A 13,847-nucleotide genomic window follows, 5' to 3' on the forward strand; every position below is an offset into this window, starting at 1 on the left:
TATATGCATATCCATTATCATGTTCAAAATAAAATCATGATACATTAGTTTGACTTTTTATTTTGAAATACAGGATCGGAAGTAGCCTGTTACATTTTGTTGTAATACTTGATTGTTGGCCACCGTTCTACCCAGAAAGCTATTTTTCTAAGCGAGTGCATTGCAGGTTGCAGCCATTTCTTTCATCTGCTTGTCTCATTTTATTCGGTGTTGTCTGAGAGAGGTGTCGTTTGTCCAGATTTTTAAATTCGGAGTAATCGGAAGTTCGGTTTTCCTCTTGTCTTTTGTGTCAGCTGGCGTGCTTGCCAGCTGAAATCTCGTCGGGATGGACCCAGCAAGCCGATATCAAGTGGTGAGTGTGTGAACAGATGAGATCAAAACACCGTTAGATAGTTCGGCCTGCTTGTCACAGGAAACAAGGCCTTGCTAAAAGTAAGACTGTTAAAATATTACTCTTTTACTATTCAAAGAAGACGCTGTGTTACGTAGGCGCAGAAACAAAACAGATTTCCCAATGGTTACTTTTCTTGTAATCTTGGTTTTATTTTTTCCACGAATTGATTTGACAGCCACCCTTTCGTCAAGCACTTCCGCATCGGCTAGGCTAATGCTAGCAGCCGAGATTAGTCTTGCAGGCCTTGAAAGTTAACATCCTAATAAACTGTGTTATACATGTAATAGGCCTTATCTTAGGTTTATTTATATGCTAATTATAAACCTTATGTTAGGTTATACGGCTACCGACAGGCTAACACGAGTGTTAATGTGTTAATAAAGCATAACGGTTAGCTTGTTTTAGCAGGGGAATTTATTAGCTGGTTAATGCGACGAATTGGAACATTTTAGCTGCCAGGATTAGCAAACACCGCAGTTACAGTAGGTATTCAAGTCCAAAGAAATAGTAATAGAGTCCCGTGATGGGAAAAGCACAGATAATTAATTTACACATAACTGATTTAGTAACTTTTCTTTAGCAGTAAAATAGATGTTATAAAATTACAAAATGGGCCTCTCCATAAAGTTGAATATTTGGGTCAACTAGATTAAACACGAGAAGGTAATTTCAATTCTAAATGCACTAGGCATGTAATGAAACTACAGTGGCTGAGAAATATTTGAAGCAGTTGTGACCACTTTGATGTAAATGTCTGCTTTGTGCTCAGATGCCTGTGGTTCTGGGTATGTGTGTGATAATCCCACAAGACTCAGAAGGAGCCAAAGCAAATCAGTGCGGTAGTCTAGCTTTTCAACCTTGAACAAAGCCGAGGTTTCAACAACAATCCAGCTTTCGATAAATAAGATGAATACAATCCATGTTACTCGTCTTCTGGACTGTAAGTTCTCAAGGTTTGGAGAATGTATAGTTCAACACATTAAGTAATAAAAGTGATCAGATGCTGAGCTTTGTTGACAGCCCCATCTTCATCTTATTATGGCCACACATTTAACCCTGTTTCTTCTCTAAATGATACTGAGAGTATGAAACACTTCTGCTCTAAGCAGGTCTGCATGAGTTTCGGGTATATCTGGACACAAGGAGGCTTGTGGTTATGATACTGAGATCTTATGTAATCCCTGTGCGCGGGGGTGCGATATGCTTTGTCCTTGATTTCGAGCCAGTTGTCAGCCACTCACTCACTGCCTTGTACGTTGACCTTACGCTGGTGGAAGTTTACATGGTGCTAGAATTCTCAGGATTTTTTTGTGATGTCTAACTTCAAGGTAACAGTGAAGTTTCCAATTAATCATGAGTTTTTAAAGTCATATCTGGTATTTCACTGAACTATCCTGGTATTAGTTATCTGTGAGTTTTTAGTTATCGTCTCCATATGATATTATTACACAGGGTGTTTCCCCGGCCTGTACTGGTTTTATACCACAACAAGAAAATTGCCATTACTTCATGGAAAATATTTGAATTGGTGAAATTCCCTTTTAAACACATGATTTTGATGCTGATCATGAACCTGCACAAACACAGTTTAGAGACGGCATCAGTGGATCATCAGTTTATTTAAGGTAGCAGATGCCACTGGATAAAACGTTACACCACAACCTTATGTGAGTTGCTGATTTTCTGAAATTCAAGTTAATTTTATCAAGGCAGAGTCACACAGGAGGTGAGAAGGAAGTGCTCCCTCACTTGCCCAAATAGATTTCCCACCTCTAACCATTGTGTTTCTATGGCCCTTTTGGAATTTCAGAATGTGTTAGGCCCTTTGGTCTGATGAAAATTAATGAATTTAAGTCTGTAAATGGCTGTCTCACCCATAGGGGACTCTCATTAACGAGTGTATAATGTTTCACTGTTGACATACTGATGCAGTCGCTTGTGTCAGTGTGTACAATGTCAAACATTCTGCTGAGGGCAAATGTTAGTGCACTTACTCTGCACAACAGACATGCACCCCCAGTTATTTTACTTCGGTTTATACTCCAGAATAGCTGGCAGTAGTTGTGAAATATTGGCTCTGCATTAATAAATGGCTAATATTTTTTAAGATATTGTTAAAGATAGAAGTTTATTGCTCATATTTGCATCATGCTTGGGCAAAATCCTAGATAAACCTATGACATAGTAAATCCCTCTTTAAAATCACCAACGTTCTAGCTAATCAATTCCAGCTTTACTACTGGTTTCTGGTTGTTATTTTAGTGCAGTGGCTGCTACTGTCATAGAGGCTCATATGTGAGCTCACAAAACACAGTATATATTTTAATGGTGTTTACACAGTGATACTTTTCTGAACTTCAGAAAGTTGCCTGTTCTGGTCAGAAGAAAGCAAAGTTGTGGTGATGGTGGTAGTTGTAGACATTTGCTCCAGTGTGAGCATTCCCCTTTTTGGCTGACCTGTTTGTGTCAATTCCCCCTGTCTCGTCTTCTCTTGTAGCTGCACAATGAGGATGACTCTTCAGAGGCCTCCACCAGCGAGCAGCAGCCGTGCACCTCTGCCACAGCCCAGGCTGGTGCACCACGCCAGGACCAGGACCAGGCCCAGGCCCAGGCCAGCATGGTGTCTGTCCCAACACCAGGGGAGGTATTAGGATCAAGGACTCAGGGAGAGGCAGAGGCACCTCCACCTCCTTACGCCTCCATTGACCTTGGAGCAACTGCAGCTGCACCGGGTACATTGTGTCTAATAATTAAATGGACATCTTCTTAGCTGCAACTTTATTTTTCCAAAGTGTGGTTCCTAAAATAGTAACAGGATTGCATGTCTTTGCAGTTTTGGGGCGGCTAGTGTTTTCACTCCTGAGTCACTTCCATGACAGCATTACCACAGTTTTGGCAGCCTGAGCACATAGCTCCTTCTCTTTCCTTTATAAGTGAGCCTTTTTTTGTTTCTGTTGTTCCCACAGAAACTAGTTTCCCAGGTGACTTCCCAGTGCCTCCGCCCTACAGTGTCGCCACCTCACTGCCCACATATGATGAAGCAGAGAAGGCCAAAGCAGCCGCCATGGCCACCTCTGCTGTGGAGGTGGTGCCACGGGTGAGCAGACACGTTCATGGAAATTTTCTTCTCCTTTTGTTGTTGTTTTATTGGGCTTGTTCTGTCATGGTCTTTAAGCATTTCAGACTCAGACCTGTGTCACTTGCTGTTAGTATTCTTGAACCAACATGCCACTTAGTGGGATGTTTCTCAAAACATGCTACAAAAAACAATGTTTACATGTCACCCTGCCCTTCTAACATATAAGAGCAAAACAAATGATACACCAGGACCTTTGGTTCATGTAGGGCTTGTAATTTTGACCTATTTAACAGTCTGTTAGTATAAATGTGCTGAAGGCTTTTGTCAGTGGTGTTTTGTTCTACCAGATTTTGTGTTTCTCATACCAAATGCCTCCCCTCCCACATACTAAACTAGATGTAAATGTTGGGTGGCTTCCTGAACTTTGAGCTCCTGGACAGCAGCTGTTGTATGCAGCATGCTGTGTCAGTATCCGTGAATAATGTTTAGACTTGTCTGAGCCTTTATCACGAAGCCAAGTGGCAACACTCGGAAGTAAAATAGCTCTCAGGGTGAGGGAGCTCACGCATTTTGCCACTGAACTGTTGACTGTGTGTAGTAGGTGTGTCTGTTGTTTTTATAACCACCTTTTTATGATATACCAGCTTGTGGTTTATGTGTGTATCCATGTTAGGATGATGATTTCCCCCCCAGAGATGATTTCAGTGACGCTGATCAGCTGCGAGTTGGAAACGATGGAATCTTCATGTTAGCCTTTTTCAGTAAGTCTCTCTTATGTTAACCCTGTTAACAAACGTCAAGACACGAGGGCTGGATCCAGTGTTGTTTTTCAAAGACTCACTCCTCAACAATGAAAATCGCTGTTTCCTCACATGTCAGACCTTGATAATGGAGCTAAAGTCATGACCACAGGCCATGACTGATGGTCAGCTCGATGTACTGAAGTACGTTTGGATGGTCATGGAAAGTTTGCTTTACCTTATCAGACTCCTTCTCTGAAAAGCATTCACTTTCACCATACATGTCCCTGTGTGATTTTGAAGTTTTCTTCAGACATTTTCAAAATAAAATATTGTAGAAATGTCTCCATTAAATACATAAACAAATCAGATTTGTCAGAGCTATTTTCCTTTTCTTTTTGTTGTTAATGTTACAAAACCAAATGACCAAATCTCTTTATGCTTGTGCTCTAGTGGCCTTCCTCTTCAACTGGATCGGGTTCTGCCTGTCCTTCTGTTTGACCAACACCATTGCAGGACGCTACGGAGCCATCTGCGGCTTCGGCCTGTCCCTCATCAAGTGGATTCTCATCGTCCGGGTATGTAATTTGTAGGTTTGGACCTCACCGAATTCTCACCAGCAAATGGGCTAAATATTTGGTTGAGTTAATTTGGAATTGGTGTGAATATAGATATGGAAATTACATTTGAAAGTGTGGGGATCGAATACCAGACATTTATGGATTCACATTGTTAAAGATCCCCTCTAAACCTGTTTTAAGACACAGAAATAATCCACTGTTTCCACTGTATACATGTAATCATCACAGTCATCTATGTATGGTCATCATATGTATAGATGCAGCTTGAAAATAATTTTTCTCAGGTGTAATCCTAAATCAGAATGCTGATAGAGGTCTTTTTCTGTGCTCAGTTCTCCGACTACTTCACTGGCTACTTTAATGGTCAGTACTGGCTCTGGTGGATCTTCCTGTTGCTTGGTGAGTACAATGCAATGTTTTTTTTTTATTTTATTATTATTTTTTTTTTATCTTCACTCAGTTTAGCAAATAATTATTCTTCTCTCTGCAGGTCTCCTGCTGTTCTTCAGGGGCTTTGTTAACTACCTAAAAGTCCGCAACATGTCAGAGAACATGGCCGCCTCTCACAGAACACGCCTCTTTCTTCTCTCTGCAGGTCTCCTGCTGTTCTTCAGGGGCTTTGTTAACTACCTAAAAGTCCGCAACATGTCAGAGAACATGGCCGCCTCTCACAGAACACGCCTCTTCTTCCTCTACTAAAGGTAATATCTGTTGTTAAATTATGAAGAGAAATGCCACTGTATTGCTGCTTCGCACTAATCAGTTGATTCCCCCACAGACTCCCACACCATCACTATTTCTTTCCAATGTGATGTTCCTTCCCTCCCCCTTGGATGACTTGACAAGGCGTCTTGCAGTGAAGAGAGAGACGAGGAATGAGTGAATCGAAGAAGTAGGGAGAAAGCGTTACCGGTCTCATTAAAAACATAACACATCTCACTCTGAAATCACTGCTTCTCAACTCAGCTGTAAAATTTCTTCTTTGGTGGTCATTGTTTTTCATTTCGCTTTGATTCAAAAGCTGTTATCAACAGCTGTGCGGAACGCTAGGCCTGCGTCAGAGTAGGAGCGTTGTTGATCTCAGTACACACTTGGTATAAAGACAGAAGATTTCCATTCACTCAGACGCTGAATGAAAGCACAATGAGACATAATTTGACTGAAACTGTCTTAAATACCAGAAACGCATACAGGTACTTTAGGTAGCTGCAACATTTATAAGGAACTAAGTCGGCTCATTTGATGATATTGCTTTCTCTGTGTGAACTTCTAGTGACAGCAGCTTGGTGTCTATAAAGTGACACTTAAAATAGAAACTTGTAGGGCGTGGAAACCTATTCTGAGCCTTTGATATTCAGTTTTTCCCTCCAAATTTTTTCCTCATTTGTTTCCAAAGATCAAGTTAAGAATTTCTCCTTTAGCAGAAATGACTTCTGCACATCAGCAGTTTCATACAGTTTGCACATTTTTTAAGTTCAGAGTGTTTGAAGTCTTACTTCACAGACATGTGGCATGACCAAATTAAATCAGCCGGCAGTTTTATAGTGTGCATCCTACTAACCTCTTTGTACCCCATGGAAAATAGAAACCAGAAGGCAAGATGGAAGATTTATCAGTTTACATATCACACACCCTGGTGCTTTCACTGTTTTTAAGCCAAACATACAAGCTCACTCATGCTTCATTCCTGTTGAGCTTTTGCTTCACCGTGGCCAAATGCAGCTCAGAATATCCCACAGGGTGGAAAACCACTTGCATTTTGTTAAAATGCATTCAAAATGTTATTTTTTTAGACAAACGATCAGTTAAATAAAGTCCACATTTTTCTATAATCTCTGAGCCATTGAATAACTGAAACAACAGACCACAAGCTTTTCTCAAAGTAATTTAGATAATGAAAATGGTCTGTCAGTAAAATCTGGTAAAATGCATGTAATTTTACTAAAAGTACAAAGGTTCACGCTGAACTGAACTATGCAGTAGTTATTTCTATCCATCGTGACGTGTTTAGAAAAGGAAGGGCTACATTAACCTTGGCACTGGATGGCATTGTCTGCATGAATCAAAGAAAAATGAAAAGAACGTTTCTATAAGTTCTTGGAAAATTTCACACATTTGCCACCTTTTTTAGTCATTTCATCATAACCACTGTCCTTAGTCACCTCTGAGACATCACACACACCTACCTGTTTGTTCCTGACTCCACACTGCCTGACTACCACATAAGTTTGGCAAAACAGTACAGTATCTGTAAGCTGCTGAGGAGCAGAGCTAATCAGCAAAAGCTCCTTGGATGAATTAGTGTTTTTTAGGCCATGCAGGCTGGTCCAGTTGGATCAGTGGCAATAGGACTATGTGGGGAAATCGGCCTCGAATGCGCCTCCTGTTTTGGTGCTGTGGAAGCGGAATAAGCATTTTACATACAGCACAGTGCAGTAACATTTAACGTGCCAGGCTTGAGTAAAAGGCCTATGCAATGTAATTATTTGTAATGACTTTCAATAATCTAATTGTGGATGTGAAGTCCTGTGATGTAGCTGAATAGCTTAGTTACCAGAGCTTGAGATCCAGTCGTGACATGTTTGGTGCAGTGTTAGGTGGTTGCTAATTTTTTGATAAAGCAGTAAGTTAGGTGTGTGTGTGGGTACTATGCACACTTGCCAAGAAAATGATTTAATCACCAGTAAATCAGAGGGAAATGAAATAAAAATGTGACAGGTTGTGCATGATTTAGAGAAAACAAACACATGGATCCCTCTGGGCGTTTGGCTTTTATGAAAAATGTTAGGTTAGAACTTCTTCCTTTGATGTAACATGGCTCCTGTCGGGAAAGCAGTGAGAGCACATTTGTTATGTGATAAACTGAGAACTAATCAGCAGACGTTGCTGTTTCTAGCAAATCTGACAGGAAATGTGCAGGATGAATGAGCTTGTGCGTCATGAAAATGGAGCCTGACTGGACAAAGAAAAACAAACATGGTTTTGTTTATTATTGTCATCCAGAAGAAGAAATGTGTATATTCCAGCTTATGCCAATTGTTATTTGCACTTTGAAGAGCTTCTGTACATATGATTTGTGAATCTTGAGTCTTAGGAGTAGAAAAACCAAGAACAGTTACTTGTCTTAGCCATCCATTTCAACTGGAAGTCTTATTAGTCCCAAATTTGCATTTTGCACTTTTTGTTTTTTTCTTTTCCAGAATGATCATATTGTTTTTAGGTGTCTTGTTTCTTCGCTTTGAGCCTAAGATGTGATGGCTTAAGTATTGCCAATTTTTTTTTCTGCTGTTTTGGACTCTTGTCAAATCCCACTAAAACGTCTTTCAGCAATATCAAGGTCTTTCATACATGAATTTAACCTCTGGTGCATGATTTATTCACCTGAATGAGTGGGATGTTATTGGGATTAATCTAATACAAATATATTTCTTTGTTTGTAAATAATTGGGGATGGGGGGGTCCGAGATGACAGCCAAATGTTTTGGTCCATTGTCATTCTTGTAACATCTTCTGAAACAGTTGTTATGCATTTATTGTAACTGGAAGTTAATTGACTGTCTTGCAAAAATGCCAATAAAGTTCAAAAGCCTGCCATTATGTTGAACTGACATTTATAATCATACAAATTGGCTTTATGTTGTCATTTATGCACAATGTACCTTAGAAACTGTTTACATGAAAGGATCAAATGTTGAAACCGGCTCAGTTTGTGGGGAAAACATTTATTATTCTAGACAAAGTGATACATCACATTTTGTACAATTCCACTTGATATTAATTGTATTTACTATACATATTTTGGAACGTTGTGCTTGTATGTGGTTTGCCACACACTAACAATATATTTCTTGGTTTGTGCAGGCACTTATAGGTTGTCTTTATTTCACCATGGATCACTGCGCTTCTCTTCTTTTAGCTGGTCGCTAACCTTTGAGTACTACGCAGAGTTACACAGGATTTATCCGAGCCGCCTAGTGCTGTTATAGGATAGGTTTGGTATTTTTGTTTTATCAAGTTGGCCTTAAAACAATCTCTGTGTGTACGTGAGAACACTGTTAACTTTTCCTGCTCTCAGGATAGTAGTTCCTTGCTGAGCTGTGGCGGAGGAATACCTTTATAATAGTCACGTGTAAGTTTGTTATATTGGTGTTTACATTTCAAGCTGCTATGTTCGGGGTTAAGGTGGAAGCGAGTTTGAAGATTTCATAGATTTCTTTTCCCATTTTGTGGTTCTGGGGTACCAGTAAAATCTACTCCTATGTCTAGATTATATTTGTGTGTGTGACGTCCTGCCTATTCTGGCCTCATCTACGTTACATATGAAGCATGTTAGAACATAGTTTGCGTCTGTCTTTATCCAAGTTGTTATGAAAAACAAGTGAGGAATCCTGAAAGGTCCCCATTAGGAGAGGTGCTGTGAGAGAGACAAGCTGCAGAGCACGATTGTACCCTCACTAATGGAGGCAAGAGCAACCGAGGAGGGGGTAAGTGCAATAATTACATGTTATTTATCAGTCAGCCAAACTAAAGTTGCTAATGTGTAAGATAATGTTCCTGCAGTATAACGGAGACATGCTTCAGCTTTATAGAAACAAATGTTATCAATATACTGTATCTCCAAGGGGCATATAATAACCAGGAAAGGCGGCCATATTGATTATACGTTTACGTGAGTAAAAAAAAAAAGCAGCCTTAGAAGTGCAAGTTCTGCGTTAAATCCACTAGAGGGAGCCAAATGTGTCTGAAGCTACTGTAGAGGCCTCATGAGAAGCCCAGCACAAAAGCCTCCTTACTCCAACTCTGACATATACGCCTTTATGTGCATGTGCACTTGGCTTCCCATCCATAGCCATTTTCTACAACTTATAACAATAATTAAGGACACTCACGGGTCATCTTTAGCCTCTTCTTCAATACAAAAATCCCTTTTCTCTTTAGCTGAGATAAAAGTCACTCATTTTTCATCTGAAAACTAAAGTCTTTTATATTCGTTTAAGTCTGGAAGCAAAGGGACTCCCCGGCTGGAGCCAGGCAGCATTATTATTGTGCAAGTATGGGAGAGCAGGACCAGCATGGGACCATAAATGTTGAATGGTTCTTATGTCTTTGATGAGCAATCACCTTTTGTATCTGTATCATATATTTTTATGATTTATCCAAAAGTCAGCTAGTAGTGATTTGTGGCCCGTTTAACTCTTGTAGTTTAAATGGTGGTATGACCTAACCACTGATGCGGGTTCAGTGATCCCTCTCGCAGAAGCCTGATAAATATAAGCCCGAGGCTCTTTAGCACTGGTCTGAGAGTGCTTTTTGCGCTGAGCTAGATCAATGTGTCCTCACACCCCAATGCTTCAGGCTATTACCCAGTCCCTCTCTACTTACACAGCCTGTGCTAACATCTAAAAGCTTGGTTCTATGTGAGAAGACGGCACTGGTCACAAGGCAGAAACAACTGTGGGTGATTCACTGTCAGCTCAAGACTAAACTGATGGTCTGATAAAATGTGTTTAAGGCCCAAGTGGAAACAACATGAAACTACAAAACAAGATTTTGGTGCAGCCTATTTGACTACAGCTAACAATGAAGTTTGCAAAACACAAACATGTTTATTGTGTAGCAGCTCTTCTGTTCATTCAAGCATTCAGACCCCTTTTTGCACACTTTAATGCGTTGTGGATTGAGTTTCAATTGCCATTTCTGAGTAATGTATAATGATAAAGTGAAAACATCTTTATAGATCTTTGCAAGTTAAAAAAACAAAAAAAAGTGCTTCCTGTTTGCTTTAATTATCCTTGAGATGTGTCTACAACTTGATTAGAGTTCACCTGTATCAAACAGAATTCATTAGACATAACTAGACTGGTGCACACCTGTGTGTCCCACAGTTCACACTGCATATCAGGACAAAACCCAAATGTTGTCATTGATCGTTTTCATCACAAGGGGGCGCTGGTTGCACACATTCCCCCTCACCTGTGGGAGCAGGTAAATAAAACCATAGACTGCATGTTGAGGTTTGGCTTTAGTGGAGCAGTTAACAGGGTGGGTGCTGTGCAGTAAGAGCAGTATGAGGAGGTTCCTGCAGACTTGCTCCAGTCTGTATGCAAAGAATGGATACAGATCCATTTGACTCCATTCCTGTAAGAACCTTGAACTAATGGGGAACAGTGACATCTACTGGCGGCTTCTTTAAAGTGAAGTCCAATAATGTAAAACATAATAATACAACTGGGTCAATTTTTTGAAATTGCAAACTTTTCCTATACTAGTAAAAGATGAATGACTGCAGTACATAATGTGGACTGATGACCACACTCAAGGCCAAGACTTGAGCACTACCAGTACTGTGCGAAAAGCCTGCGTCTGCCAGACCACAAGTGCCTGTTCACTTTGAAACCCCTGGAAGCTACAGGCTACTCCCTGCCCCCCTGACAGACTGGGCTCAGGTGTTGCTCTGTCTAAATTATAGACCAGGTTTTGAGAGCTGTCTCATGCTGTTGCACCTCTTACTCTGACAGCAGCTATGGGAGCTACAGCTCCCAGAACTGCAGCTTGCAGTCACACAAAACGTATATACTCAAACACTGTGGTGATTTAACAGTACTTTCAAGATTTTAATATGGCAGTTTGACATCTGTCACTTCCTTATTTTATGTATTGTCTGCTGAGTTGTGATCTTTGAAAGGGTTTATATACTTTACAAACATTACATATAGGTATAAAGGCAAAATATTTATACTTGTTTGAAAGTCAGGGCCTCCTAGTGAATCTTTAAAGGTAAATAACTGCACATTTTTGTACAAACTCTCCAGCTTACGACTGTCAGTCTGTTTCATAAAGTTACAAAAATAATAAAAGGTGGTGCTAAAAACAGTAAAATTTGAAATGTTCTCAGGTTTTATTTAGGGAAATATAAAGTTACTGCAGCTGTTGTTCACATTCTCTGATGTGCTATTGACTCTTGGTTGTTTTAACCATTCAGTTTGGCTGACTCAGCTAAAACATATTTATTGGCAATAGAAGAGAAGGCAGACATTAATTTGAGTGGAACTGTACTTGATGATAATTACAAGTCACTTTTTGGCATTTTATTTGCAGTTTGGATGTTGATAGTTGATAGAAGATATTGCAGTGAGTTTGGCAACAAAGGCTAGCGTTAGCGCATTGGACGGTTTGATTTGTATGTGTGGAGAAAGTGCCTCACTTCAGTCAACTTGTTTTTCGACGCTGCTTTCAGTTCAAATGGTGTGAAATGTGTGCTTGTCTGACACTATCATTTAAAAACATCTCTTCTCCATCTCCTCTTGCGGCATTGATGTAGTAACACACTGTGAATAACAATTAGTGTCCACTGGGGGAAGCCATGCTGAAGGGATGAGTCAAGTAAAAGCCTCAGTGCTGCAGGAAATATGGACTCATTGAGCTTTTCCTTTAGATAGAATGGGAAGTGTGCATCTACTGCTGATATTAGCCTTTTTATATAGTGCATTCTTCTGAAAACAAAACCTGAACCTCAAAAAAAAGAAAGGGGAGCAGTGAACAGAGAGGCCTATTCACATTATGGGGTTGTGCTCCCTACTTGCCTACAGTGCCTCTGGCCTCTATCTGGCCTCTTCTCTTTTCGAAGGCCTTAATGACTAATCCATTTACATAGCTTCTTCTGATTTGCAAATGTTTCCCTCTCCTCCTTCTGAACTCCTCCTCTTCATCCTTTTTTGCTCTTTGTCTCTGTATCTGCCCTAATTCTGGCCAAGTGGAGCCTTGTTAAGGTTTTGTCTTGATCCCAAAGTAAACTGAACATGCAGAGAGAGAGGCAACCAGAGAACAGCGCTGACAGTCTCTGTCAGCAGCATATCTGAGGGCCTCAGCTGCCTGGCTACTCCCGAGCGTGTGTGCATGTGTGGGGGTGTGTGTGTACTTAAAACCAACTGGTGAAGTGTGTGTCTACTCCACTGTGCTCACCAAGCACCTTTGCTGGTGTGTGTGTGTGTGTGTGTCTGTATTGATAACCAGCAGCTTGCCTGAGCCTCAGAGCATTTGCTAATATAATATCCAGAGGTGGAAAGTACATGTACTCAAGTATTGTACTTAAGTACACTAGAGCTCATGCTTGGTGGCTGGTGGCAGGGTGCAATGATGCTTTGGAAAGAAAATGTTTGTGGTCTGATCGCTCATTAAGCTTAAGATAGTATCACTATGAATATTAACCATATACAAATATAGGCCACCTCTGAAGCGATCAAATCACTCATCATAGAGATGTTTGTCAAATGTCAAACCACATACCTTTTCCATATACAAATGGGCCAGTGTCAGTCAGGGCTCTGTCATATGTTTAATACTCGCTCTAATATATAGGTTGCTTACAGTTTTCTAGCCGTGTGTGCTCTTAAATGTAATGAATCCCTTCTTTTCTTAAACATACAAGAGCAAAACGTCTTAACCTTCATGGCACTAGGAGAGGAAATATGTAATGTCTTTGGCACAAGGCAGTGCAGCTTTCAAGTGGGCATGAGACACTGTGTTGCAGAAAAACACAATAGCAGTGTGTTCTGCTTCACATGTACACACGTCTCCATTGTTCAGGAGTCACTACAAACAGCAGGGCCTTGGGGCATTTTTCATACATCTAGGAAGAATGGGTTTGGAACGGCTTCCAGGACACATACCTGTCTGTTGTCGGATGTGAAATGTCACACTCCATGCTTGACAAGGCTTCACATACACAGAGCATACCCCCTCTAGACCCACACGGATGCACCCAAACGGGGATTTTTAAGACACCTCGGAAGGCTACACACCCCCTTCAATCTGGGCTAAAGTTTATTTCTTTAAACGAACAAAGAGTTTGTCAATGAGATGAGAAGAGTTTTGCAATGTCTTTGGCCAAATATTGTCTAATGAATGTGAGCGCTCATTGTTTATGGGTGGGGTGTCCTGCCTTGGCACAATTTTGGTGGAACAGAAAGTTTCCTTCACTTCTTTCCTGGTATTGTCTAAACTTTTTTGCGTTGTCCGGTGCAGCAAACACATCCATTTGGTACCAAAATAGA

General features: G+C 40.5%; 1 protein-coding gene across 1 annotated transcript; it reads left to right on the top strand.

Annotated features, from left to right (window-relative positions):
- The first annotated feature begins 113 nt into the window (after nt 1-113).
- ndfip2 (Nedd4 family interacting protein 2) lies at nt 114-8,416 on the top strand. The gene is made up of 8 exons (XM_020592125.1): nt 114-352; nt 2,892-3,126; nt 3,361-3,491; nt 4,147-4,234; nt 4,667-4,791; nt 5,127-5,193; nt 5,390-5,495; nt 5,573-8,416. Exons 1-7 carry the CDS (start codon nt 326-328, stop codon nt 5,491-5,493), a joined length of 777 nt encoding a protein of 258 aa, XP_020447781.1. The 5' UTR covers nt 114-325; the 3' UTR covers nt 5,494-5,495; nt 5,573-8,416.
- The last annotated feature ends 5,431 nt before the right edge of the window (nt 8,417-13,847 follow it).

This window comes from Monopterus albus, unplaced genomic scaffold (genome assembly GCF_001952655.1).
Source record: "Monopterus albus unplaced genomic scaffold, M_albus_1.0 scaffold16.1, whole genome shotgun sequence".
NCBI lineage: Eukaryota > Metazoa > Chordata > Actinopteri > Synbranchiformes > Synbranchidae > Monopterus > Monopterus albus.